General features: G+C 44.5%; 2 protein-coding genes across 4 annotated transcripts in view; both read right to left on the reverse strand.

Moving 5' to 3' along the window:
* The window catches only part of NHEJ1 (non-homologous end joining factor 1), a 111,306-nt gene extending 102,597 nt beyond the window's left edge, over nucleotides 1-8,709 (reverse strand). The window contains exons 1-5 of one of the 2 annotated variants that reach the window (XM_060278192.1): nucleotides 8,376-8,709; nucleotides 6,370-6,464; nucleotides 5,689-5,878; nucleotides 3,634-3,843; nucleotides 981-1,119 (exon numbers count right to left, since the gene is read on the reverse strand). In XM_060278192.1, coding sequence (XP_060134175.1) covers nucleotides 981-1,119; nucleotides 3,634-3,843; nucleotides 5,689-5,877 — 538 coding nt within the window. In that variant the 5' untranslated portion in view covers nucleotide 5,878; nucleotides 6,370-6,464; nucleotides 8,376-8,709. The remainder of the gene's footprint in view (nucleotides 1-980; nucleotides 1,120-3,633; nucleotides 3,844-5,688; nucleotides 5,879-6,369; nucleotides 6,465-8,375) is intronic. The other variant, XM_035127340.2, reaches the window with a different exon arrangement.
* Nucleotides 8,710-9,877: 1,168 nt separating this feature from the next.
* Nucleotides 9,878-24,878, reverse strand: SLC23A3 (solute carrier family 23 member 3). 2 transcript variants are annotated; one of them, XM_035127361.2, is made up of 12 exons: nucleotides 23,605-24,878; nucleotides 22,843-23,006; nucleotides 22,532-22,626; nucleotides 20,906-20,979; nucleotides 20,198-20,379; nucleotides 18,911-19,034; nucleotides 18,541-18,688; nucleotides 18,199-18,452; nucleotides 16,901-17,006; nucleotides 15,483-15,656; nucleotides 13,080-13,175; nucleotides 9,878-11,963 (listed from the first exon to the last, which is right to left on the reverse strand). In XM_035127361.2, exons 1-12 carry the CDS (start codon nucleotides 23,701-23,703, stop codon nucleotides 11,632-11,634), a joined length of 1,848 nt encoding a protein of 615 aa, XP_034983252.1. In that variant the 5' UTR covers nucleotides 23,704-24,878; the 3' UTR covers nucleotides 9,878-11,631. The 2 variants fall into 2 exon arrangements, with proteins under 2 accessions (XP_034983252.1, XP_060134188.1); XM_060278205.1 differs by lacking the exon at nucleotides 22,843-23,006 and having other exon boundaries at nucleotides 23,605-23,670.
* Between the last annotated feature and the right edge of the window lie 39 nt (nucleotides 24,879-24,917).

Genomic DNA, 24,917 nt, shown 5'->3' on the forward strand with positions numbered 1-24,917 from the left:
TCCTCTGCTGTCCGAGAGTACATACTAAACCTTGAACATACATCACTGGCACAACCCAATCCCTGTCTGGCTAATCTGAATCTTTCCATTCTCCGGGGTTTAACAGTCAGCAACGGAATCCCCCCTACCCCCAAAAGTATCTGAAACAGAAGACCTGTAGGCTTATCTGCAACTTTGTAGGGGGTAAGAAGAACCAAGCCTTATGAGGAATGGTTGAAGGAGCTGCGTATGTTTAGTTTGGAAAAGAGGAGAATGAGAGGAGATATGATAGCCATCTTCAAATATCTTAAGGGCTGCTACATGGAAGATGGCGCAAGATTGTTTTCTCCTGCTCTGGCGGGTAGGACATGAACCGATGGCTTCAAGTTACAAGAAAGGATATTCCAACTAAAGATCAAGAAGAACTGATGGTAAGAGCTGTTTGATAGTGGAACAGACTCCCTTGGGAGGTTGTAGACTCTCCTTCATTGGAGGTTTATTAAGCAAAGGTTGGATGACCACCTGTCATGGATGCTTTAGTTGAGATTCCTGCAGTATAGGGGGTTGGATAGATGACCCTTTGTGGTACCTTATGATCTTTGATTCTATGATTCTAAGAGCAGGGGAGCCCTCATTTGCTCCAAATGTTTGCAGAACTCCTACACAGCAGAAAGAACAGCCTGACTCCACTCAAGCTCCTTTACAAACTGGCACTGGCCCCAGCCTCCTGGGTTGCAGCCAGATGCTCAAAGGAAAGGAAAGAGCCCTTTGGCTAGACCCCAAGCACTTCAACTACAGGTCAGTGTCCAGCTCTTTCCACCTTCAGGGCACTGACCCCAAAGCTTCTGGTTAATAGTCTGGAGCAGCTGCATGTGAAATCCAGGTCAGGATGGCTAATGGCCAAAGACTGCATGCTCTGTGCCAGCCATAAGGAAGGAAGGAAGGAAGGAAGCTTGTGTCCCAAAGTGGAGCAGAGTGCAGGCAGCACCCTCCCTCCTTACCTCGACTGAGAGTAGCCCCACTCTCCCGGTAGTCTTCAATCTCGGCATCCTTTCGGAGCAACAAGGATGCCAGCTCCCGCACTTGACTCTGTAACACCAAGCTCATTGCCATCAGGGGCTGCACAAGGTGGCTGAACATCTGTCATAGGGCACAGAAAAGAAGGGCAAGGGTCAACAAGCAGCAATGAGAGTAAAGGGCTTGGTGCCAGCCTTGGTCATTTAAACCAAGCACAGGGATGACAAAAGTGCCAATGAAGCCACACACTATCTTCCGCTCCAGCCCCTTCAGAGGGGGACACTATAAGAACCAGCAAATGTATATTTGCAAATGAGAAGAAACAACTCCGCCACGTGCCATAATCTCTATTTGGGACACTGCCATGATCAATAATGGTCCTCGGATTACAGTAGCAGAGTTCTCTGCCTTTTTTCTTGTTTGCCAGCAGAGGGCTCTGCAACAAGGTTTTCAACATGGTCATTTAAAAATAAACGTTCATGCTGGACTTTGTGTGAGAAAGGTGCAATTCAGACCTAGAGCTCATCCAGACTTGCCTGTGCCCTGTCACTTCCCCCCTGAGTGAATTTGATATTTACTGCTGAATCAGAGCAAACGTCTTTCAAGTTTTCTCTGGATGACGTTTGCTCTGATTTATTGCAAAAGAGTGGGTATTCCAGGAGAAAGTAGCAGGAGAAGGGCAAAACTGTTCGGACCCATGCCTAGAAATCTTGGGACAAGTAGAAAACTACCTAAACCCATGTTTTCTAGGCATGGGACAAGTGCAAGTCTGTATGAGCCCCTAGTCTCTGCTGTTCCAGCACTTCCTAGAAAGCTGCATGAGAAAAAGCAAGGCACATGAAACATTTATTTCACACTGTAGCTGAAGGAAAAAGAGAGGTGTTAAAATCAAAACGCAGGATAAATATTTATCCTCAAAGCATTATGGCATCAAGGTCTGAAATACTCTATGGATTCTTGAGCTGGACTTGCCATCATGGAATATGGGCTTTGGAACAATATGCTTGCTCCCTAAAAAGTCCTAGTTAGCTCTGTTTCAATCAGAATAAAAGAAAATCCACCCAGCTTGGGAAACAAGAACAACTTCAACTATCAGCCAAAATACTGGTTGCATACACCATCCGAGATATAAAGTAAGTGGTGAAAAAGATAAAATTAGATGTGCAAGAGCTATGGCATGTAGCTGGGCAGCCCTGGATCACTCAGATCTCAGCTGATTCTAACATTTAGGGACCAATGCCTGCCAGACAGAGAAGAAAGAAGAGATATGCCACATAGGGGAACTCAATCAACATGCCCAGGCAGCTTTCCCCAGGCAGAGCTGCTACGTTTCACAGCAAAAAAATGCAAAAATAAATACTTGAGTTAGTAACCCAGTAGCATAACTCAGTAGAATGTCTAAAAGTGCAAGGTCCATCAAACACTTGACAGCTGACAGATGATGCAGAATGATGCATAAGCAATAGATAAAATAGCTATTAACTCGCAAGTACTAGTGCTCTTCTAAAATAGCACCAGCCTAGAAAGCTACATTATCTCAAAAAGGTGTTTAGGTTCTATGCAGCTGCCTGTTATTTTACTTTTTAAAAAAGTATGTCTCTCAAGCTCTCTGAGATGCAAGTAATAACAAATCTCAAGTGAAATAACACAACTAAATTCTGTATCCCTAGGCCAGTCAGAAAAGACTGTTACCTAGGTATGCAGTGCCCCCTGGTGCACACATGGCAAAACTGTAACCAGTCAGCTAAAAACTACATGAGAGCAGAGCATTTAGGCATTTATCTGAGCAAAGCTGGTCCTAAGACTACATCTGCTTCCACATTCTAAGTAGTATTATGTAAACAGACAGACAAAACACACAGAGCAGGAGGGCAGCACTCTGCAACTGAGCAGAGGATGGCATAGGATGAGATGTCATCCAGAGACACTAAAGCAAATATTTAAAAAATAGAATGCAATTTTCTAGTTTCCAGGCAGCCTAAAAAACAGTAGTCTAATATTTTCAAACTGGGGCCCACTTTCAGCCAAATATTAATTATGAACTCATTTGTTAATGTTTTACCATTTAAATGCTTGGTGGTAGTGTCACCAGCATAACACTTAAGTGAGGCATGGGTAGCCAACATGGTGTCCTCCAGATATTTACTGGCCTACAATTCCCATCATCTCTGGCCATTGGCCATGCTGATCTGGGCTGATGGGAGTTGAGCCCAACAACATCTGCAGGGCACCACATTGGCTACCCCTGCATTAAGGTGTTCAAGAAATTGGCTCCAATTCTCACATTGTATTAGGTCTCACACTCTACTACGAGGATCTGCTTTTTGGCAGGTGGTGGTTGATGCAAGTACACAATCCTACACATTAATAACAAGCAGATCCAGAGTACCTGCCAATTAACTGATAAGCAGGGCTGAAACCAAAACCATGACTATGAAGGGAAAGCTCTATCCTCAGAACATCTCAGCTAATAGCTAAGAATTATTCCATTAATACATTTGGCTGGTCTGTGCCTAAAATCCTCTTAGATTTAGGCAGACTTTTCAAATATCTTTATCCCTTCCCTGAAAGATCCAGAAACCAAGAAGTACTCTACTGAAGCATTGACCTTCCTTCTCATTCCAAGAGCCAACTCACCATCTTAACAGGTGCTGCTGAACAACGGAAATCCCAGTAGAAGGGGAGCCCTGAGAGCTCACTCTTCACATGAAGAGTCAGTGTGCTGGAGCTGAGCTGGCAGGAGAAGATGGTAGAACTGCTCTTTTCTCCTTCCAGAAGGGGACATATCAGACTGCGCAGGCGGCTCAGGAAGGAAGATACATGAGCTGTCAAACGCTTATTTAGCTCCTGGATGAGATTTCAAAAATTACAATGAGATGGGGGGCAAAATTACTCATGCCCACAGAAGACTGAGCACATACCCGCTGTCCAGAAGATCCCAGAAACCACACTAAAGGCATTTCTGAAAAATATGTGTGCATCTGAGGCTTATTTGTGTCCTGTTTATTTCTATTGTTCCCCATCTCTAGAGATATGGAATGGGTAATGTCAGGGTTGTAGTGACTACTCTTGAGTAACAACCTTCCACATGCTTGTCTTTCAGACGTTTTTATTGGTGCACATTATTTACAGTGTAACAGACTGCTGATTCCATGTCTACCCGCTCGAGTCAGATTCCTGCACTGCCCCCCTCCGCGTTCTGGACCAACATAAAAGCCTTGGAACTGAGAAGTGCCTCCCTTTCCTCCTCCTCAATTCCGGTGTCCGGGGGGGGGGGGGGGAACGGGTCTTCTGTCTGACCGATTCCTGTCCTCTCTTTCCGCCTCCCTCTCTTCCTGCCTATAGAGCTGGGGCTCTTTGATGTTGCCAGAGCCCTGGCACTCCCTCTCCGTTTCCTGACTCCCTCCATCAGACCCTTCGCTCTCATGACTGCTGGGAGATGGGCTGCTTCGGATGGGGGGGGGTCTCTATAAGCCCTCCCCCTTACAGGTACGAACATTTTTTTAAAAAAATACTAATAAAAACGAAAGACCTAATATTGCAAAAAAAAAAAATGCATTTGTACAGACTACACATCTTTCCTAACAGTTTTGTCAGGAACCTAGGGAGCTGCCTTCTATTGAGTTAGACCATTGGGTCCAGCTACTCAGTATTGTGTACACTGACTGGAAGCAGCCCTCCAGGTTTTCAGACAGGTAATATTCCCATCTCTACCGGGAGCCATAGGGGATTGAACCTGGCAGCTTCTGCATGCAAAGCAGATGCTTTGCCCCTGAGCTGCAGCACTTTCCCTTGTTGCAAGGATATTGCATCTTCCAAGCATTCAATGTACAATAACCTGTACCTGAGAAAACACTACTCTACTCACTGGCAACTTGGAATATGGAAGTATGAGTATTAACAGACACCTACTGGATATGGGTTGTGGTGCAGTCATTAAGAGTATGGAACTAGAATCCAGAAGATTAAGGTTCAAATCCACACTCAGTCATAAAGTTCATTGGATAACCTTGGGCCGGTCACTCTCTTTCAGCCCAACCTACATCATAGGGTTGTTTTGTAGATAAAATGGGAATAGGAAGAACCATAAACATCACTTTGAGCTCCTTGGAGATAAGGTGGAATATAAATGCAATGTTAGATAAAAAATAAAATTTCCGAGACGTGGTGATTCCACACAAAATCCCCAATCACACTCTGGGCTCACCCGCACTTCCTTTTGTCCCATGATTTCACCTATTTGTCCTGTGATTTCCAGTCATGAGTCCAAGAGGTTCTTTTTTTGTCCTGCCACTTTCCCCAGGAATGAAAGTCAACTTGCATAAAATCCGATTGATGTTTGTTCCAATTCAGCAGTAAACAGCGGGTTCTCCCATGGAAAGCGGAGGGACAAAAAAAAAAAAAAGAACCTCTCATGCCCATGACTAGAAATCATAAGACAAACAGAAGTGTGGATGAGCCCTCTATGCCACTTTGAGATTCTTATACTGATTTGGAGGCTGTGCCTACTGATAGGATAGCAGTTGCAGTGTAAGACTGCAGAACATTTACAAAACAGGGCTGGTGACAAACAAGAATGTATTCTCTGGGCAGAATTGCCTTGTTAGGGTATCTTTTAAGCCCGAGCTGATAGAATAGCTGCTGAGGTGGATACACCATGTGCACATTTCACAACCCTAATTCTTTACTTACCTTTGATCTCTGTTGTATCACCTCAGTATCTACCTTTTCGTACCACATACTGCTGAGGTCAGAAAGGAGCAAGGCATAGCCAGCATCTCCAAACCAAACCTTAGTCATCAGTTTTGTGGACTCATCAAAACAGACTGAAGTCCAGGGCTGCAGGAGGAGTCTGTTTTCTGGGTCCCCAGTGCTCTCCATCCTATAACAATAATGAAATACACTTTTATACGCTTAATTTAATCACATTATTTCTTATTTCTACATGGTAAACAAATCGAAGCCCTTCTGTGATGCCTAATCCTCTTTTTTTTAAAGAAAGAAAAGAATGAGGGGCATCTGAGTCATGGAACTCCCATATAAGATCAAGTTTGGCCCTTCATCAGCTGGCATATGTAACATTCCTAGTGTGGCAGAGGAATCTCAATCATAAGAACAGACTGTTAGATCAGGCCAAAGCCATCTAGTCCAGCATCCTGTCCTCATAGTGGCAACCAGATGCCCATGGGAAACCTCCAAGTAAAGCCTGAACACAACAGCATTCTCCCAACCTGTGATTTCAAAATACAAGTATTTAGAGGCATACTGCTTCCAACAGTGCAGCATTGGCAGGAGAATGTGCTGGATGGCTGGAAAAAGAGCATGTGAACCAGGGGTGATTTGCTGTGAAAAGAATTCCAGGTGTGTACCCACCTATACCACAGCAGCCTAATGTGGAAGAGTTTCTTTTCCTCTCTCTCTTACTTCTCAGGTGGGTTGTAAGCTACTTCTCCCTTCTTATAATGCCCCTGGGAAAGCAGAAAAGGCCTTTTGTTTATCTGTTGTTGACATTTTGCACAAAAGAATAAGAGAAGAGAAGAACCAACACTTTCTTTAACTAGCTTAGGCAAGCGGGGCAGTGATGTGCCTGGGTCCTCTACTGCCCAAGGTGAGGAGGGATACTAGGTGAAGAATGTGGCAGCCTTTCTGCTTACAGTTACCCTCATGAGATGAGGTGGATTAAAGTGTTGCTGGATGGTGTTGGAAAAGTTGAGGATGGGGAAAAGGAAGTACTTTTCACAGTTCATATATGAATTAAAGAATTTGCTACCACAAGATGTAGTTACAGGTAGGTAGCAGTGTTGGTCTGAATCGAAACAAAATAAAAAAATTCCTTCAGTAGCACCTTAAAGACCAACTAAGTTTTTATTAGCGAAAGCTCATACCAAAATAAAAACTTAGTTGGTCTTTAAGGTGCTACTACAAGATGTAGTGATAGTCACCAGCTGTTTTAAAGGGGATCAGACAAATTTGTGGAGGATAAGGCTATCCATTGCTAGCAACCATTATGGCTATATACTACATCCACGGTCACAGGCAGTATGCCTTTGAATACTGGTTGCTGGGAATCACAAGTGGAAGGAATGCTGTTGCACTCAAGTCCTGTTTGCAGGCTTCCCGTACTGTTTCAGTGGCTTTCTGTTCTTCTTTCTTGTTCACATAGGTGATGGAATTATACCAGACTGGTGTACATCTATCCACTTTTGACCCTTAACCTGCTTCAGTTTGTAAGCCAGGTTTTTGACAAAGTCCCATTTACCAAACTTTTCCAAGCCAATTGTCCATCATAGCTCCCTTCAGGCTTCACCGACACTTGGCCACTGTTAAAAAAGCTGCCATCAATAAATGTCCTTTAAATTCTTGATTTTTTTGGTCTATATTATATCCAATATATATATTCAATAAGGCAAGCTGTGATCTGTCTTGTCATTCCCTCTATTTCTTTAAAAACTATGAACCAATATTCTTTTGCTAGCAGGGCTTTTCTTATGTGGGAGAAAAGAGAGGGAGAGTGAAGTCAATGCTTTGCTGCCCTTTCTCCCCCCCCCCCCAACGCATCCAGTTCTTCAGGAGTGACTCATCAATTAGCCCCAAATAATTGTGTAAGGCTGTAGCTTTGTAATTACTGTACTTGTCTTGAGAGGGCAGAGGGGTGGCTCAAAACCTCTTTCTTACTTCTGCATAAATCTGAACTGAACTGAAAATCGGGGTCGCTTCTCCCGCAAAGGCAAAATAGGGGCGAGAAAAATAGCATAGGCAGCTGGCGCGTAAATGGATAACGGAGTGACGGAGGGAGGGAGGGAGGGAGGGAGGGAGGGAGGGAGAGAGAGAGAGAGAGAGAGAGAGAGAGAGAGAGAGAGAGAGAGAGAGAGAGGGAGGGAGGGAGGGAGGGAGGGAGGGAGGGAGAGAGAGAGGGAGAGAGAGAGAGGCAGGGGGAAGCCTACTGGCAGGACCGTCATACAATTAAAAGGCAGGACCCAAAGGCATTTAGCAACAACAGCCCTGCTGCTCCGACTCCACTCCCACAACCAGTTTTGCTGGGCCCGGGAGAGAAAGGGCCGCCTTTGGCGCTTCAAAATTCTAAGCTTTCCAAGCCCAACCGTCTTCCCATATACTGTAGCTATAAACACATAAACACGGCATAGCCTCGTAGACCAGTACAGCACATGTAAACTACAATTCCCAGCGTGCCATTCTCGTCAATAAAGGCATGCCGGATGATGTAGTCATGGAGGTGCCTGCCTGCCGCCGGCGGAATTGAGGCTAGGCCAAGGCGGGAATTCCCGTCTTTCATCCCTCAAGGAACTGGGGCCGCGGTGGAAAACAGGCTGGGGGAAAACCTTATTATATTTTCTGTATCCATTTAGTTCCCGCCTTACCGTGACCTGCGGCTCCCACAGCAAGGAAATTGAGGCCGCGCCGAGGAAGGGGGAGGAGATTCAGACGGCGCCGGAAACTCTCCTGTGGCTGTTGTTCCTCAGAAGCCGTTTCCCACCTATTTAATTTACGTTAAATCCGTCGGCAACCGTTGAAAGCGGGGGAGTTTCCCTCGTATTGGCGCGCGCGACATCTGCTCCTGAAGTATCGCAGTAAAAACAGAGCGACGCTTCAGCTAAATATCCGTGGCAATATAAAACACAGTGGTTTTTATCTTGTGAATATAAATAACACACTTGACAATATTATTATTATTATTATTATTATTATTATTATTATTATATTTGCCACTTTCAGTGAATATGACGTTTTAAAAGAGTGTCCAGACGAAAACGAAAAGCTCCCATACAATCCGACCTTGCTTACAATCCGACCTTGAGATCCTAACTGGCTACCTATTTATTCTATCTTAATTGTGTCTATTTATTTATTTATTTATTTATTTATTTATTTATTTATTTCGTAAAAAATCACACACCGCTTGATTGTAAAAAAATACAAAAGAAAAAAACAATGGTTTACGTGTTGACTAAGTCCTATTGAATTCAGTAGGGCTTGCAGGTAAAAAGTGAGGCTAGAACTGCACTCCCCACCAATAGACTGCTTTTCAATAAGATGGTCCCAAAATGACATACAGCAAAACAAAAACAACAGTCAACAATGTTTTCTGGAAAACAACAATAAAACTAGCAGGTGATTCTTAAAACACCTAGCAAAATTTAAGTTTTCACTGCCCTTCTAAATGATGTTGCCGATGTGGTTGCTTTCCATAGTAGGAGATTGGTATTTCATATGATGCCTCTATTAGGGTTGCCATGTGTCCTCTTTTTGCAGGATACATCCACTTTTTCCAGGGTAAAATTTGAGACAAATTGCATTAATTTGCTTTGAATGACTATCATAGCATTCTCTTTTTTGTTCTTCAAAATATGCCCACCCTGTTATCTTCTATGGTGTTGCATATATCTTAGGGTCAACCCTTTACTCTCTGCTAGTGGAGATGGAGCTATGTCAACAGAATGATGGTTATGTCCAGTGCTGTTTTTCTAGAAAAAAAAGTGTTGAAACTCACCATGAACACCTCCCTTGTTCTTTTATAATGGCAATGGTGCCCACCAGAAAGGTGCCGGAACTGGGTTCTGGTGAGTTTCGGCTGACAAAAAGCCCTTGTTATGTCAATGGAGCATTGGGCTGTCAATACATCCAGAATTTCCTAGACATTGCCGGCATTCGCATAGCTGCCAAGTTTTCCCTTTTCTCGCGAGGAAGCCTATTCAGCATAAGGGAAAATCCCTTAAAAAAAGGGATAACTTGGCAGCTATGCATTCGTCCTTCTAAGATTGCGTCCAGGCAAAATTTTCAAAAAGCACTTGAAATGTCTGGGGAAACCCAGGCGTATGGCAGTCCATATAGGAAGTTGTGATTCCCCCCCCCCCCCCGCAATTTTATATAAATACTTAAAAAACACCATTTTGGGTAGAGATTTTGCAAAATATGCTCAACAACTTTTGTGTCCGGATTTTCACTTTTTGAAATATGCCAACCCTAATGGAGCACCTCCTACAAAACTGGTGTATCTGTGAGACAGAGAACCTGTTGTGTAGTATTGTTCTGCCCTCTAATTCTTTGCTTGCATTTATTAATTTTATTCAGGTGGTGTAGTATCATTCCTTTGATGTTTCAGCTAAAGGTGTTTCTTACCAAGCCAGTGTTTTATCTGCCTTTGCTACCTTACCACAGATCAAGGAAGCCTGGTGGTAGACCACATGATTTTCTGGTTTGGGAAAATATGTTATCTTCTGAGCACCATCCCCATTCCCAGTTATAGAATGTGTTACTAAAATTAACTTTGTGAACAGGAAAGGAGTGCATTTTTTTATTCACATCCAATTGAGACTGAAAAAAGGGACAAAGGTGGGTTGGATCCCTCTCTAAGGATTTCATTATGCTGACAATTTCCTCAGAAATCGGGTATATGTGTGATTAAACCACGTCACAAAATGCCAATGAGCTGCCAGTTATCTCATTCAAGGGAATCAAAACCCTATACACGGTGGCCCTCACTGCCCAGAGAATTGGGGTGCACATAATATTTTCTAAAGGTGTGACTAGTGAGAATCTTTACATGCACACTCCCTCAGGTTGCTTATGTAAAGCAGAGGGCCAACCCAGTCATTGTGGTGGTGGGTGAGTGCTGAGGCTGCCATCTCAGCAGGAGAAGCTCCCAAGGCAGTGCCCTGCCTGCCCCACTGCCTCCACCCCCAGCCATGGGCATAGCCAAGGGCGGGCGAGGGGCAGCTGCCCCCAATCAAGTAAAACAATAACTGGCCAATCATGTTGGTTCTGCCCCCCTAAAACAAGTCCTGCCTCTCCCAACAAAAATCCTGGCTAAGCTCATGCCGTCAGCAGAGAAGCAGCACCAGCACTGTCGCCAATTTCTGGCAATATCTCGACAATTTTTGAAACTCTGCAAGATGTTGCGGAGCTGCTTCTGAAACGGTGCAGAGGTGACGGGACAGGTGGCAGGGTGGGGACAGTACTTCCCATTTTGCCTTAAGTGGCAAAACGGATCATGCCACCCCTGGCAGGGCATCTCTATACTTCTGGAAGAGGGAGACACCAAAGGTCTATTATCTCCTTGTCACAGAACGGGGGTCATGGTCAGCTAAAGAATGGTAGCCTCCTTGAGGGATTCATGACAGCTCCCTCCCTCCTATGAAAGGAGGAGAGTCCCACTTTATTAAACTAAGAAATATACAGTACCCAACAGGAAACTAGCCCTGGGTTACAAAGTGTGTTAGGCAAGTTCTTCACTTGGAATTGTGTTGTTGATCCATTTAAAAACAAAATGGCAGAAGTATAGAAAATATGTCCATCCTCTACCCTAGATTCCCTGGGGCATGCTACAGTAATGCAGGCCTAGGTCTTGCATGCTGGTATGGGATAGTTTCATTCCCACAGGCAGTGACATTAAATGGGAAGTCTTAATGCCAGTTGTCACGGAGGCATAGAAGAGAAATCCCAAAGGTGATGCTGCAGAAACCATTTTAGACATGTAGAAGCATGCACATGATCTCCAGATTTGTTTCCAGATTTTTTCAAGTACCTGTATTTCTATTTAGAGATCAGCATAGAGAGGTCATCTCATTAGCTGTTGGTCTGCCATATTTATGATTCTCCAAATTCCTTTGTGGAATGTTAGGCTCTTGCACTGTCTCCACTCTCCAGCTCCAGTTCTGTGTCCAGCACCACTGTTTCTGGTTTCAGCAGCAGATCTGTGGTTTGCTCTTCTGAATGGCACAATTCTTCCAGAGGGTAAGTGTTCACAATCTTCACTTTGTCGTCCCCCAAGGGACAGAGGAAACAGAAAGGAAAGCCCTTACGCCATGAAGGTGGTGGATGCTTTTGTAGGACTAGAGGCAGCTGATTTCTTTGTGCAGAGCCGTTTCTGCATTGCTGCAGGGAATTCTCTCTGGCCTCTGGTTTGCTTGCTGATGAGTAGTTGAGCAGCCCACGCTCTTGCAGGGTGCCTTGACAAAAACAATGACAGGACAACTTAGAAGAACCATATACTGTACTGTGGAATATGGATTGCAACCGTTTAGTATTTCTATCCAACTGGTATAACCACCATAATTCTTTATTCATTATGTACATGCCACCTCTCAGCCCCTAAAAGGGCCTCTCCAATACAGTCTACAAAATTATGTAATTTATTTAAAGTAGATTGTTTTAAACCATCAAACCAGTCAGCAATAAAACAAGGTAATAATACCAAAACATTAGCAGGAAGGAATTAAAATATATCAAAGGTCTAATGGAACAAATGTGGCATATTTCCCAGTCTAACCATTCTTATTCATGGCTGTTATTTTCCCCCCATTTGTAAATTAAATGAAAATGAAAGGAATAAAATAAATAAATTAAATAAATAAATAATCTAAACTCTATTGGGTGAGAGTTCCATAGTTGGGGGCATCACAATCAAGAAGGCCTTGTTCCGCACTTTAGATAAGCATACTTTATCTGGTGAGGGAATGAAGCAACATAATGTCCCCATATATCACTAGGATGTTGTAAGAAAACAACTTTGAGACTGAAAACAACTTTGAGACTGAAACTTTGAGACTGGTATGTTCCTGTGCCAAAATGCTTACAGTCACCGTAGTAACAACTGCTACTACAAATCAGGCCATGTTTAAAGAATTCCCACCATAACAGCTGCTATCCATAGCTGCCAAGTTATCCCTTTTTTAAAGGGATTTTCCATTATGCTGAATAGGCTTCCTCGCGAGAAAAGGGAAAACTTGGCAGCTATGCTGCTATCCCTTAAGGTTTCCCAGGTCTGAGTGGTATCTATGGTCAGCATGTCAGCAAACATGCACACTACCATTTCTTATCTGCAGTGATTATCCGTTTATAATGAAATACCATTACAACTAATTAAAAGACCTACTGCAGACACTCATCTGGAGTTGAGCACTGAGAGAGGGATAACAGTAAAACTATCAAAATGAAACAAAATAAAAAAAATTCCTTCAGTAGCACCTTAAAGACCAACTAAGTTTTTATTTTGGTATGAGCTTTCGTGTGCATGCACACTTCATCAGATATCAAAATGAAGTAACTGGTGACTTCCTCCTTACCGGAAACTGTGTTCTCTAAGAAAAAGGATAGGAATCCAGTTATAAAGGCCGGAACCATCAACAGAGAAAGGAGGAAGAGGTCTACAGGGACACAACCTGCAGAGAGAACATCACAGTTATCTTAGAAATGCCATAATGTGGTACCTTGCATTCAACATCCCTAAGTCGATCCAACAGAACCTCAGATAGTTATTCATTGTAACTAGAATGGGTCAGAAATAATTTTCTGTAGCAAAAAAAAGCTTCCATTCAAAAGCTGAAAGTGTGGGATAACCAACAGGCTTAAGTCTAGTTAATGCATGAAGAGGTACAATAGAGCAGGCATGTCCAACAGGTAGATCGTGATCTACCAGTAGATCACTGGACGTCTGCAGTAGATCACTGGTAGATCATTGGCTCCTTCCAAAGAAGCTGAACAACTGTGGCTCACCTACAAAAAGCTCAACATTATACCTCCTCCCTGAAAAAACTCAACAACTTTGACCCGAACCCCCTCAAAATGGGCCTTCCTCCTTCCTAAAAAACCTCAACAACTTTGACCTGCCAGATCACTGCCAGTTTTTAACTCTGTGAGTAGATCGCAGTCTCTTGGAAGTTGGCCACCCCTGCAATAGAGTAAGATGTCCTGCCAGGCTTAGCTCACCTTGGGAGGAAAAGAGTAATTGAGCATATTGTTCACCCCCAGTCTACTAGAGAAGCTCAATGTGTGAGGAGGTCTGACCTGGTTGCTGCAGATCAGACCACATGATTCTTACAAGCCACTTTTGAGTTCCTGTACCAATAATTCTCCTGCCAACCTAGCAGTTCGAAAGCACGTCAAAATGCAAGTAGATAAATAGGAACCGCTACAGCGGGAAGGTAAACGGTGTTTCCATGTGCTGCTCTGGTTTGCCAGAAGCGGCTTTGTCATGCTGGCCACATGACCTGGAAGCTATACACCGGCTCCTTCGGCCAATAATGCGAGATGAGTGCGCAACCCCAGAGTCGGTCACGGGGTCAGGGGTCCCTTTACCTTTACCAATAATTTAAGAACTCTCACCACCGTAACTAAACCAAGTTTTCCTTCCTGTGCAACTTTTTCTGAATGTTGTGTGGAAAAGCACACGAATCTGAGCATTTGTAATCAAACCATTGTTAACTTGCAGGAATTCTCCTTTATATCTATATTCTCCTTTATATCTATATCTATTATTTCCTTGAACCAACAGAAGGTTCCAAGCGAATATGAAAATGCCTGGAAAAGCATAAATAGGTATTTTATCAACCATCTCCAAAGCGATTGTTGTTAACCTGGCAATTGCCCTAGAGAGGGAGTTCCAAAGCTACTATGCACAAGAAGGAAGGCTCTGTTCTAGACATTCATGGGTCTAACCTTGCTTAAAGTAGTAGAAGTAGAGCCTCACTTGGTAATCTTAACTTTTGGGCAGTTTCATATGTGTGAAGGTGCTTCCAGAACAATTTATCTAGTTATTGATTTAAATATTTACACTGTTAATATTATATACCATGGTGGTGTCTTTAAAAAACCAATGCAGCTCAGTTCAGAGGTATAGGAATAGGGACATAGGCATAGCATAACCTCCAACATTTCTCTGATGAAAATAAGGATGTCCTATTCGATAATAATAATAATAATAATAATAATAATAATAATAATAATAATAATAATGTTATTATTTATACCACACCTATCTGACTGGGTTGCCGCAACCACTCTGGGTAGCTTCCAACATATATAAAAATGTAACATTAAACATTAAAAACTTCCTTATACAGGGCTGCCTTCAGATGTCTTCTAAAAGTTGTATAGTTATTTATCTCCTTGGCTTGGAGGGTCGCTTAACTCCATACCTTCCAACATTTCTCTGATAGGGACATCTGAAGGAAAAGTGGGACGTTTGAGGATCAAATCAGAAACTGGGATGGCTTCTGTAAATCTGGGACTGTCTCTGGAAAATAGGGCACTTGGATCATCTAACATAGTCCTTCCTCTTTATGATTCTAAGTACTTCCTACATATCATGCAAATAAAAATATTTGGCTTTAAATAAAATGAAATAATGTGCAGTGTAACATTGACATGCAACTAATTAGATTATTATTATTATCATTTCATTATTCAGTTTTAGAAAATAAATAAATAAGGGATGCAAAGAACCAAAAGGGAACACACCACAAAGTGCAAAAATGTCCAGATAGCTTTGGAAATTCAAAAGTTTGTGAAAACTTTAAAAATGGCCCAACCCCCAATTTTTACCTGCACCCAGATCTAGCTGCTTTTTGCAAGACAGGGACACAACTTGAAGGCCCTACTATGGTTCTGAATTTCCTGCAGAAGGCAGTCTCAAGCTTTTCTTCTCACCACAGCTCTGAGCATGCCAGCCCCTGCCCCCCTCTTGGCACCTGTAGCTGTGGCCAGGGACCCTGGTGCCGTGAAGAGCCACTTCGGAACCAGCAGACCCATGAACATGGTGAAGCCCACAATGAAGATGTTCCTGCCCGAGTCAATGTTTGTATACTGGAAGTAAGAGACACCGGTGCCCACAGCCATGCTGTATGTCACACATAGCACTCCTCCTGAGGATAACAAGGGAGAAAGAAGCATAACAAAGTAGCTGAACTGACTTTGGAAAAGGAAAAGGGCAATGAATGGAGAGGGAAAGGAAAGCCTTCCCATGCTATCCATCAGATCAGCCAGGTATAAGGTGGTCATATGCCCTTCTTTACAGAGGGCAGTCCTCTGTCTGAAGGTGTCCTCTGTTTGAGGGTTGTCTGGTCCATGTCCAATTTAAATATGAGTAACCATAAAAATAGAGCAGGAGCCTTGAATTTGCCCATAAACAGCATCACCTGGTGTCTCCCCCACTCTAGTAAGATGCAGGTTTTTAAAATTGAAATTATAGCTATTATTTCTAAATTTGTACACACACACACACCCCACCACCATCATCATCATCTTATGAAAATTGCTGTCTTTTTTGGCAATACATAACTGGTAACCTAGCCAGGAAGTGCACCCACACTAGGCTGCCTCTAGGTTATAGAATTTGTTGGCTGGCAATGGCACCCTTTAGGACTGTAAAATATCATTTCACAAGGATAACCTTGACTGAGAACTTAACCTCCTTTAAACTAAGTCACCTTGGAAGGAGCATAGGACCCTCATTTATGTCTAGGGCAGCCAATGCCTTACATAGTAGTGGAAGATAATGGTTGTGCACCTCTAAAGCACATTCAAAGTACAGTCTTTCTCTCTCTCAAATAATTATGGACATTGTAGTTTATCCTGGGTTACAGTTCCCAGCAACCCTTAACAAATTTAGTGCTCAGAGGGAAAGAACGCCCCCAAATTGTGCTTTGAATGTATAATATGTACACGCAGCCAATAAGTAGTTTGGAAAAGCCAACATGAGAATGTGTTCTCTGCCTCAGATCTTTCACTCCACCCTTTTGCTGTATTGGGGAATTAAAAATGGGCAGAGAGGATCCTGGTCTGGAGCTTGAACCAGTCTTCTCTTGGTGGTGGAGAAAATGTCCAGGGAAGGAGCATCCTCCTCATCAGAAGAAAGCCCCAGAAAGGACAAGGACTTGAAGGCCTTTGAGTCAATGGAGTGGTTCTGGGGTGGCGGGAGTAGGTTACAAGGCAGCAGCAGATAGTTGCGAAGCATTTGGAGCAAGCAGTTGGTGGGCTTCAGAGAGGGCTGGATAGATTCATCTCTCCAATATGAATTATAAAGTAGGCAGCAGAGAGATGCCCCAAACGCGGAGGGGGTGGGCTGGCTAGGTGGCAGGTAGAGAAGAGGAGAGGAAGCATTTATTACCATGAATTGCCAGAGGGATGGTGGTAAGAATTCCCATGAGCCGAGGAGACAGTCCCAACAGTACACACGCCAACGCACTGATCCACACTGCACGGCATGAGGGAGCCTGAATGTAGGAAACAGGGCATGAGACTGGAACCTTGAAAACCCATGACCTCAGGTCTCTCCAGGCATGGTACTTCACAGAACATTCTGCATTCTACAGGATAACTATAGTGGGCAGGGCGGGGGACTTCCTCGTATAGGCTTCCTCGTAAGAAAAGGGAAAACTTGGCAGCTATGCCCCCTCCTATTATCTCACAGCCTATCCTATCCCCAGGGTTGAAGTAAGAGTCAACCGTCCATCCAGTTGGCTTCTGTATGTGCAGTGGAGGCTGGTCCATTAGGGCACTTGGGGCACTGGCCCACCAAACTCAATCTGCCCTTAGCCAACCCTCACCCGCCTCCTTTCTTACAACCAGCCTAGGGGGTGGCACCATCTGTCCCCCTCCCTAGTCTGTGCCTCTTGTAGAACTCAACAGGGAGCAAGATGGAGACAAAACAATAATTACCAAATTTTCTGTTTATAAGATGCCCCCATGTATAAGACGGCCCCTATTTTTTGAGCCCAAAATTAAGAAATAAATATTTTAAACATTCTGTCTATAAGACGACCCCCAATTTTAAACTTAATTTTTTTGGGGGGGTGGGGATATAGTCTTATACACAGAAAAATAGGGTAGCTGTTGCTTCCCATCATTGGTTCTGATTCCACTTAATGTAGGTCTCCCTTCTTTACTTCACCGCGCATTCTGTAGACATGCATCATTTTGTGACACAGTAATTCAGTTTTTCTAGGAAACCGGCGGGCTGCCCGCTCCCTTTGCAGCCCCAGGAGGAGTGCAGGGAGCATTCGCACGACACACCTACACACGGCAGCCAACACTAATGTGTAGCTACACAGTTTGGAAATCTCTGCTGTAGGGTGTGGTACAAGTGGAATTTCTCCAGATAATTAATATTGCAGACGTATAGCGTTGTTCAGGGTTTTATATGTTAAAACAAGACTTGAACAACAAGACCTTTAGAAGGGCTGCTGCCACTACCAGCCAGAGAAAACAATACTGGGGTAGAAGGACCAATTGCCTCTGACTCAGCATCAGGCAGCTTCAGATATTAATGGGGGAAGGCAAGACTTAAGGCAATCTCTGAAACGGGAGCTCATGTACCAATTGTTGGAGGAGAGCGATCCATGGGACATCTCAGTACCTACTCTGAACCTGCATAATAGAATCCATGATCTCGACCCATGCTCTTACCTGGGTCAGTCTGCCGGCACAAGCATTGGGCATGCTGGATGCCGTTCCAGACACACTGCCCAGCACAGCTGACAGGAGGGTGCCAAGGCCCTCAGTGCAGAGCCCTCTGTTGCACAAATGCTGTGGTGGGGGTGGATCCCATAGGGACTTGCTGCACAGCAGATAGCAGCCCACAGAATTCATGCTTGCGGTAACACCCATAGCAGCACCAATGCCAATGGCACGGGTACTAAGTACTGGCCAGCCCTGTGCACCTGCGAGACATAGAGATAGAAAAGATGAGAAGTGAAGTCCAGCCACTAAGCCAATGAAAGGGCAAAGTATTGTTAAGCCATTTATTACCTGGGTAAGGCAGCTTGAGCCATGGGGACGGCAGGGTGCTGTTGGTGAGGGTTAAGTGGCGTGTGGAAGGATGCAACACGTCCCAAGGGGTTGGAACAGGTCTCAGCATCCCACAGACAAGCCAGATCCCAGAGAAGGGCAGCAGAATCTATAGGAATGCAAGACTGAAAGTGAGAATTTGCCTGCCTGCCCCTCAGGCTGTCCCTGGATCCATCTGCATAATGCCAAAGATTAAGCTGTGCCATATTTCTCAGCTCAGGGCTTTGGAAATATTGGAGATTTGGGGAGTGGGATATAACAGGGGAAGGGGAAGAGGAAAGTGGAGAAGGGAGCCATGTTTGGCTGTACTGTTTAGTTCATTAATTCATACCGAAAAAAAGTGCAGGGCTGGGCTGCCCGATTTTATAGTGAGCCCTCTTGCTTGGCTCCACTGGCAAATGGGCAGTCGGCAGGAAGCCAGGTGTTGGGATAGCAAAACGCACAGCAACACAAGCCTAAAAAGAGATCATGAGTGATATTCAGCAAAGCACTGCCCTAGGAATATAGGGTGCTTGGTCCTAACACAGAGAATATGTAAATCCCAAGAGCTGCTATGAGAACAGCTCTGCTCCAAAAGGTTACTCAGTTGAGTAGCTACTCCTTTCCCCAATACTACCCAATGTTCTTTTTCCATTCCCTAATGCAGGCATCCCCAAACCCGGCCCTCCAGCTGTTTTGGGACTACAACTCCCATCATCCCTAGCTAACAGGACCAGTGGTCAGGGATGATGGGAATTGTAGTCCCAAAACAGCTGGAAGGTCGAGTTTGGGGGTGCCTGCCCTAATGCTTAGGGTTTTGGACTATGACCGGGGAGCCCAGGGTTCGAATCCCTACTCAGTCATGAAGCTCACTGGGTGACCTTGGACCAGCCACCATCTCTTAGCCTAACCTACCTCACGGGGTTTTTGTGAGGAGAAAATAACCATGTACACCACCTTGAGTAGCTTGGAGAAAAAGGTGGTGTATAAATGTAATAAATAAATAAAATAAATATTGTTGGGAAAACTCTGGGAATGAACAATGTTTTCTGGGATTCCCATCCCAGCACTAATGTTAGAGAAGAAACAAATATTAAAACAAATTACTCCAGAATCTCAAACGTTCTGCACAACTCGAGTCACATCCGCACCAGACATTTAAAGCACATTGCTTCCCCCAGGGACTCCTGGGAACTTTAGTCTGTTAAAGGTGTTGGGAGCACTTCACAGGATTCTTTATAGTATGGTATAGTATAGTATGGTGCTTTATGGAATGGATGTGACCTTATCCCATAAGGAGGACCTCAAGTTTTGAAACCCTATACTTTTTCATCATTGGGGAATGGCTCCTGAATGGGGTGGGGAGTGAAAGGAGACGATAGGAAAGCCACCTTTCCCCCCATCCCCTTCAGCTGACATGTCTTTGGTTCCAACCTTAGGTTTTAAGACTTTTGGCTTACATTTGAATTTGAATCTGGCAATTTTAGTGTGAGAAAGTTGGTGACTGTCCGAATTTCAATTCCAGCCCAATATGCCTCATTCATTCCCTTCAAAACCTCCTTTTGAGAGGGCATGAAGCACAGTTACTGGAACTGGCTGGTCTTTTGAAGAGAGCTAGCAGTCAGCAGTCTGAACTTACAGCAAGGCAACTCCCCAGTTTTCAGAGCAGAGAAGAGCAGCAGGTCTGTATGCTGAAAGTCCAATGACAGAAAGGCTTGGGGCCAGAACCATGGGTCCGCAGCGATGGGTAATCCACCCACAGGCACCTGACATCCCCAATGCCACCTGCACCAGAGCGGAAATCAGCACTGCACCTGAAACCTGGAAGGGGAAAAACAGGCAGAACAGGGTCAAGTTACAAAACAGGGGTGTGGAATTTTAGGACTGGGGACCAGATGTGGGCCTCCAAGCATCTCTATCTGATGCTCGGAACTCTTGCCACACCACACCCCCTCCCACTCTCCAGGTGACACCCCTCATTGGCCCTGCTTCACCCTTTCCTGGAGTGTTGTTGTCGGGCTGAAAAGTGGTTAGAGTGATAGACTAGGCCCAGCACCAGAGTTCGAATTCCCATTCAGCCATGAAACTTACTGGGTGACCTTGGGCCAGTCACAGTCTAACTTACCTCACAGGGGATAAAAGGGGAAGGAAAAAATTCTACACTCCCTTAAGTTCCTTGGAGGAAAGTGGGTGCTGCCATGACTTTGGCACACCCACCAAGCTGGTATCTTATGTACAAAGGGACCCAAGAGACCCTGTCTTCCTGGTGCCTAACCCCAACCCCCAACCCCACCACCACTGATGCCAGCCTCTCTGTATTGGGGTTTAACCAATCAAAGCTACCAACCTCATGGAGTAACTGATCCCAGTTTCTTGAGTTTTCACAATCTGGCCCGGCACATATGTCGGGGGCCTCAGTGCCTGAAAGAGAAGCAAGGACAATGAGTTGGGAATACAGTGAAATGAAGAACGCAATGAGGAGAAGAGGAAGATCCCAGAATTCAAGTTAGTGTTAAGCAGATTGCAGATGTTTTAAAATTGATCTGCAGAAGTCATTGCTTCTGAATGGAATGCTGATGTGCGGGATAAGCAAGGATTATTGAGGAATATGTAGCGGAGGAAAACAAGGATAAAGGGCTTAAACCAGTCACTGGCGTCAAACACTGACAATTGCATCCCTTTGACATACAAGGGGATGAGACTGAAATGTGTTTTTCTCATTTAGAAAGACAGACAACAGAGGGAGAGCATGGCAAAGAATTGTAAAAGAACTGGAGAGGATGTGTAGAGAAATTTCTTGCACACAATACTTGCCACCAACAGACAAAAGGAAGTACCGTACTTCATGTAATATACGGGGTTCATGGCTAAATGATGTGGTAGTGGCCACACTGACATGGGGAGAGGCTTCTCAATCTGTGGAAGCATGGACTTGTCAAGGACTGCTAGCTATGACAGTGAAATTAAATCTCTTTGAAGGTGACCCGGAAACTGCAATTAATCCAGAATGCGGCAGCTAGACTGGTGACTGGGAGCGGCTGCCGAGACCACATAACACCGGTCCTAAGAGACCTACATTGGCTCCCAGTACATTTCCGAACACAATTCAAAGTGTTGGTGCTGACCTTTAAAGCCCTAAACGGCCTCAGTCCTATATACCTGAAGGAGCGTCTCCACCCACATTGCTCAGCCCGGACACTGAGATCCAGTGCCGAGGGCCTTCTGGCGGTTCCCTCACTGCGAGAAGCAAAGCTACAGGGAACCAGGCAGAGGGCCTTCTCGGTAGTGGCGCCCGCCCTGTGGAACGCCCTTCCACCAGAGGTCAGGGAGATGAACAACTACCTGACATTTAGAAAACACCTAAAGGCAGCCCTGTTTAGGGAAGTTTTTAATCTGTGATATTTTAATGTCTTTTTATATTTGTTGGAAGCCGCCCAGAGTGGCCAGGGAAACCCAGCCAGATGGGTGGGGTATAAAGGAGAAGAAGAAGAAGAAGAAGAAGAAGAAGAAGAAGAAGAAGAAGAAGAAGAAGAAGAAGAAGAAGAAGAAGAAGAAGAAGAAGAAGAAGAAGAAGAAGATCTGAGGCAGTACACCTTTAATTGTCAAAAGCTAGTGGCAAAAAAGCAGCAGAGGATAGCTTGTGAGCTTTTCAAAAAGCATGTGATCAACTACTGTTGGACAGAAGGCTGGACTTGACGGCAATTGTTCTGATCCAGAAAGGCAAATTACACACCTAAGTCTGCCCAGTTGAACAATGTGGTTATTTTTGGAATATATGATTCAGCACTAAGACGTGAGTATTCACTGTGCAACAAAACAGCAGCCACTGATGGCTGGTTACCATTCTTGCTGAATCCAAAACTCAAAAGAGATGGCATTTGGAAACATTGCCATCCTTGCCCTGTGATTGCAGTGTCCTGTGCTGGTGGCTGAGTATTTGGGAGAGGACTGGGTGCTTTTGCCTATAACTCACTGTTTCCTTTTGACTGGAGAAAGGGAGCCACATGTTGGGTGTGTATCATGGCTGGGATAAGGAACTCAAAAGATGGAGCCTGAACCAGCGGCAACCTGCAGGAAAGACAAAGGGGAGATCCTGCTACAAGGAATGGACAAAGCCTAAGGGAAGACGCTGCTAACTAGAAGCTGTGTAGAACTAGGCATTTTCCAGAATACTAGTCCCTGCTTAGACTTCTAGTAATAGAAGGCCACCCCAGTCTCCCCAACCAAGAAGGCAGCAAGGCTGTGGGATTCTAATGGGTCAAGGGTTGCCTAGAGCCAGCTTACCTGGTTCCCAATCCACACTGAAAGGCTGTGGCTATGCCACAGGCAAAAAGGTTGCATGCTAGAAGTTCATTCCAACATGGAGTACCATTCAGCATCTTGCCGGGGAGGGTGGCGATGAAGAAAAAGTGAAAGACGCAGAGAAAAGATACCTGGACCAGGAGATGCTAGGAAGGAACAAGAAGTTGGTCTGAGCCATGGCCTTGTGAGCACCTTCACCCTTCCCTAGAAGATGCATAGCTGCCAAGTTATCCCTTTTTTACAGGGATTTTCCTTTATGCTGAATAGGCTTCCTCGCGAGAAAAGGGAAAACTTGGCAGCTATGAGAAGATGGCACAATACACTTAAGCCCAACAGTGTGTCTCAGCCACACCCAAAGCTTCAGATGCTGGCCTTGCTGCCACTCATACATTGCCACTTTCTTTAATGAGACCCACATCAAAGTACTGTACAGTTGCTAACACCAATTTCTGCCTCATTGACAGTTCCAAACTTCACCTAGTATCTGCAGGTCAGGATTTAATGAAAAACAGCCCAAACCCTGGAATCACATTCCAGCATATATTGCATCAGAGACGACCATTGGTTCATCACTGCTCTTTTTCCCCCAACAAGATGCTCCTCACTTTTTGCGATTCTCCAGAGTTGCAATGTTTGTCTGCATTGCAGCAAACACAACACAAAGACTTGTGATACCCTTTTTGCAGGATATGTTTCCTCTTGGGTGTTGTGCTACACCCGCCCACTCCAAGCAACCCAACTCACCTGCAAGGCCAACAAGCAGATCAGGGGCCAGGGAGGAAATTCTGGCCCTTTACGAGCATGGGGAAGGATGCTTTTAGAAGCCCGGTTGACTTTGTTCATGCTGTCTGTCTTTTTCCTTTGTGCTGGAAAGTGACCTAGCAACTGAATATATCTCCAATTCCTCCCCTTCCTTTATTTACACCCTTCACTGGCCATAAGCATCTGAACATCCACCTTTGGCCCTTCCAGGCCACAGTTGCTCAGCCTGTTAGTTATTAACTTGGCTTGCCTAGTAACTCACTACTAGTGCTGAGAGGTAAAAGGCATGACTGAGCAGGGGTTAAACTACAGCAAGCTGGTTTTGTGTGGACCACACCTGACCTATTGGACAGTATCAGCAAGGGATAGTGCTGTGGTTGGCCATCTATAACCAAGGGGCAGTGTGCATATGCATGGGACATGCCTAGGCACTTGCTTATTTGCATAAAAGGGACCTATTACATGTTATTATTTCTCACAGAGACCATACTTAAAACAATTAAGAGAAAGAACTATCTGGGTGGGAAAGAGCTTAGACTAGCCAGCTTAAAGCTGACCTGGGGACATTCCTGAGGCATCATGTGAAGGCACACATCACCACCTTGCAAGTATGTTTTGTCAGCATTTGAACTTGTTTACTTAATAAAATTCTAAAAGAAAAACAAAAGTTTACTTTGCTGAAACCAAGTAGGTCTGGTCAGTGTAGGGATGAATGACCATCTGGGAATTGCAAGTACACTCCATCCCTCTTCCAGTTCAAAAGCCATTTTGAACAGCTACAAATGCCAGGATTGCTTCTCTCTCTCTCTCTCTCTCTCTCTCTCTCTCTCTCTCTCTCTCTCTCTCTCTCTCTCTGTGTGTGTGTGTGTGTGTGTGTGTGTACATACACACAAGCTACGGAGACCCCTGCCCGAGTGTACCTGCATAATACATAGCACATGCATTTCTTGCTCAGAATTTACATTTTTATATGGACAATGGAAGCATCTTAGGCATACACCTAACACTGTAATGTTTGAAGTGGCTCCAACACTCCCACTCCAAGAAGGTTTCAGTTCTCTTTGCATTATTATATTTTAATCTTGGTTTTTTCCCTCCAAGGAGCTCAGAGTGACATACAAGATTCTCCCCATGCACCTCTACCCTTTTATCCTCAGAACAATCATGAGGTGGGTTAGGCTGAGGGATTAGGTCACGGCTACCCACCCAGCTCCTATTTGCAGCAGGCCTGGCTCAACAGCAAGAGCACATCACCCATTTCCCCAAACATTTCATACACCGTAAAACTTTTGCAA

The sequence above is a fragment of the Zootoca vivipara genome, chromosome 1 (assembly GCF_963506605.1).
Source record: "Zootoca vivipara chromosome 1, rZooViv1.1, whole genome shotgun sequence".
In the NCBI taxonomy this organism is placed as follows: Eukaryota; Metazoa; Chordata; class Lepidosauria; order Squamata; family Lacertidae; genus Zootoca; species Zootoca vivipara.

Coding starts and splice junctions, on each gene's coding strand:
- SLC23A3 (XM_035127361.2), bottom strand. CDS start 23,703: ATGAACAAAGTCAACCGGGCTTCTAAAAGCATCCTTCCCCATGCTCGT. Junction 23,007..23,604: donor TCTGCTTGTTGGCCTTGCAG/GTGAGTTGGGTT, acceptor GTTCCTTCCTAG/CATCTCCTGGTCCAGGTATC. Junction 19,035..20,197: donor AACTGGGGAGTTGCCTTGCT/GTAAGTTCAGAC, acceptor ATCTCTTTTTAG/GCTTGTGTTGCTGTGCGTTT.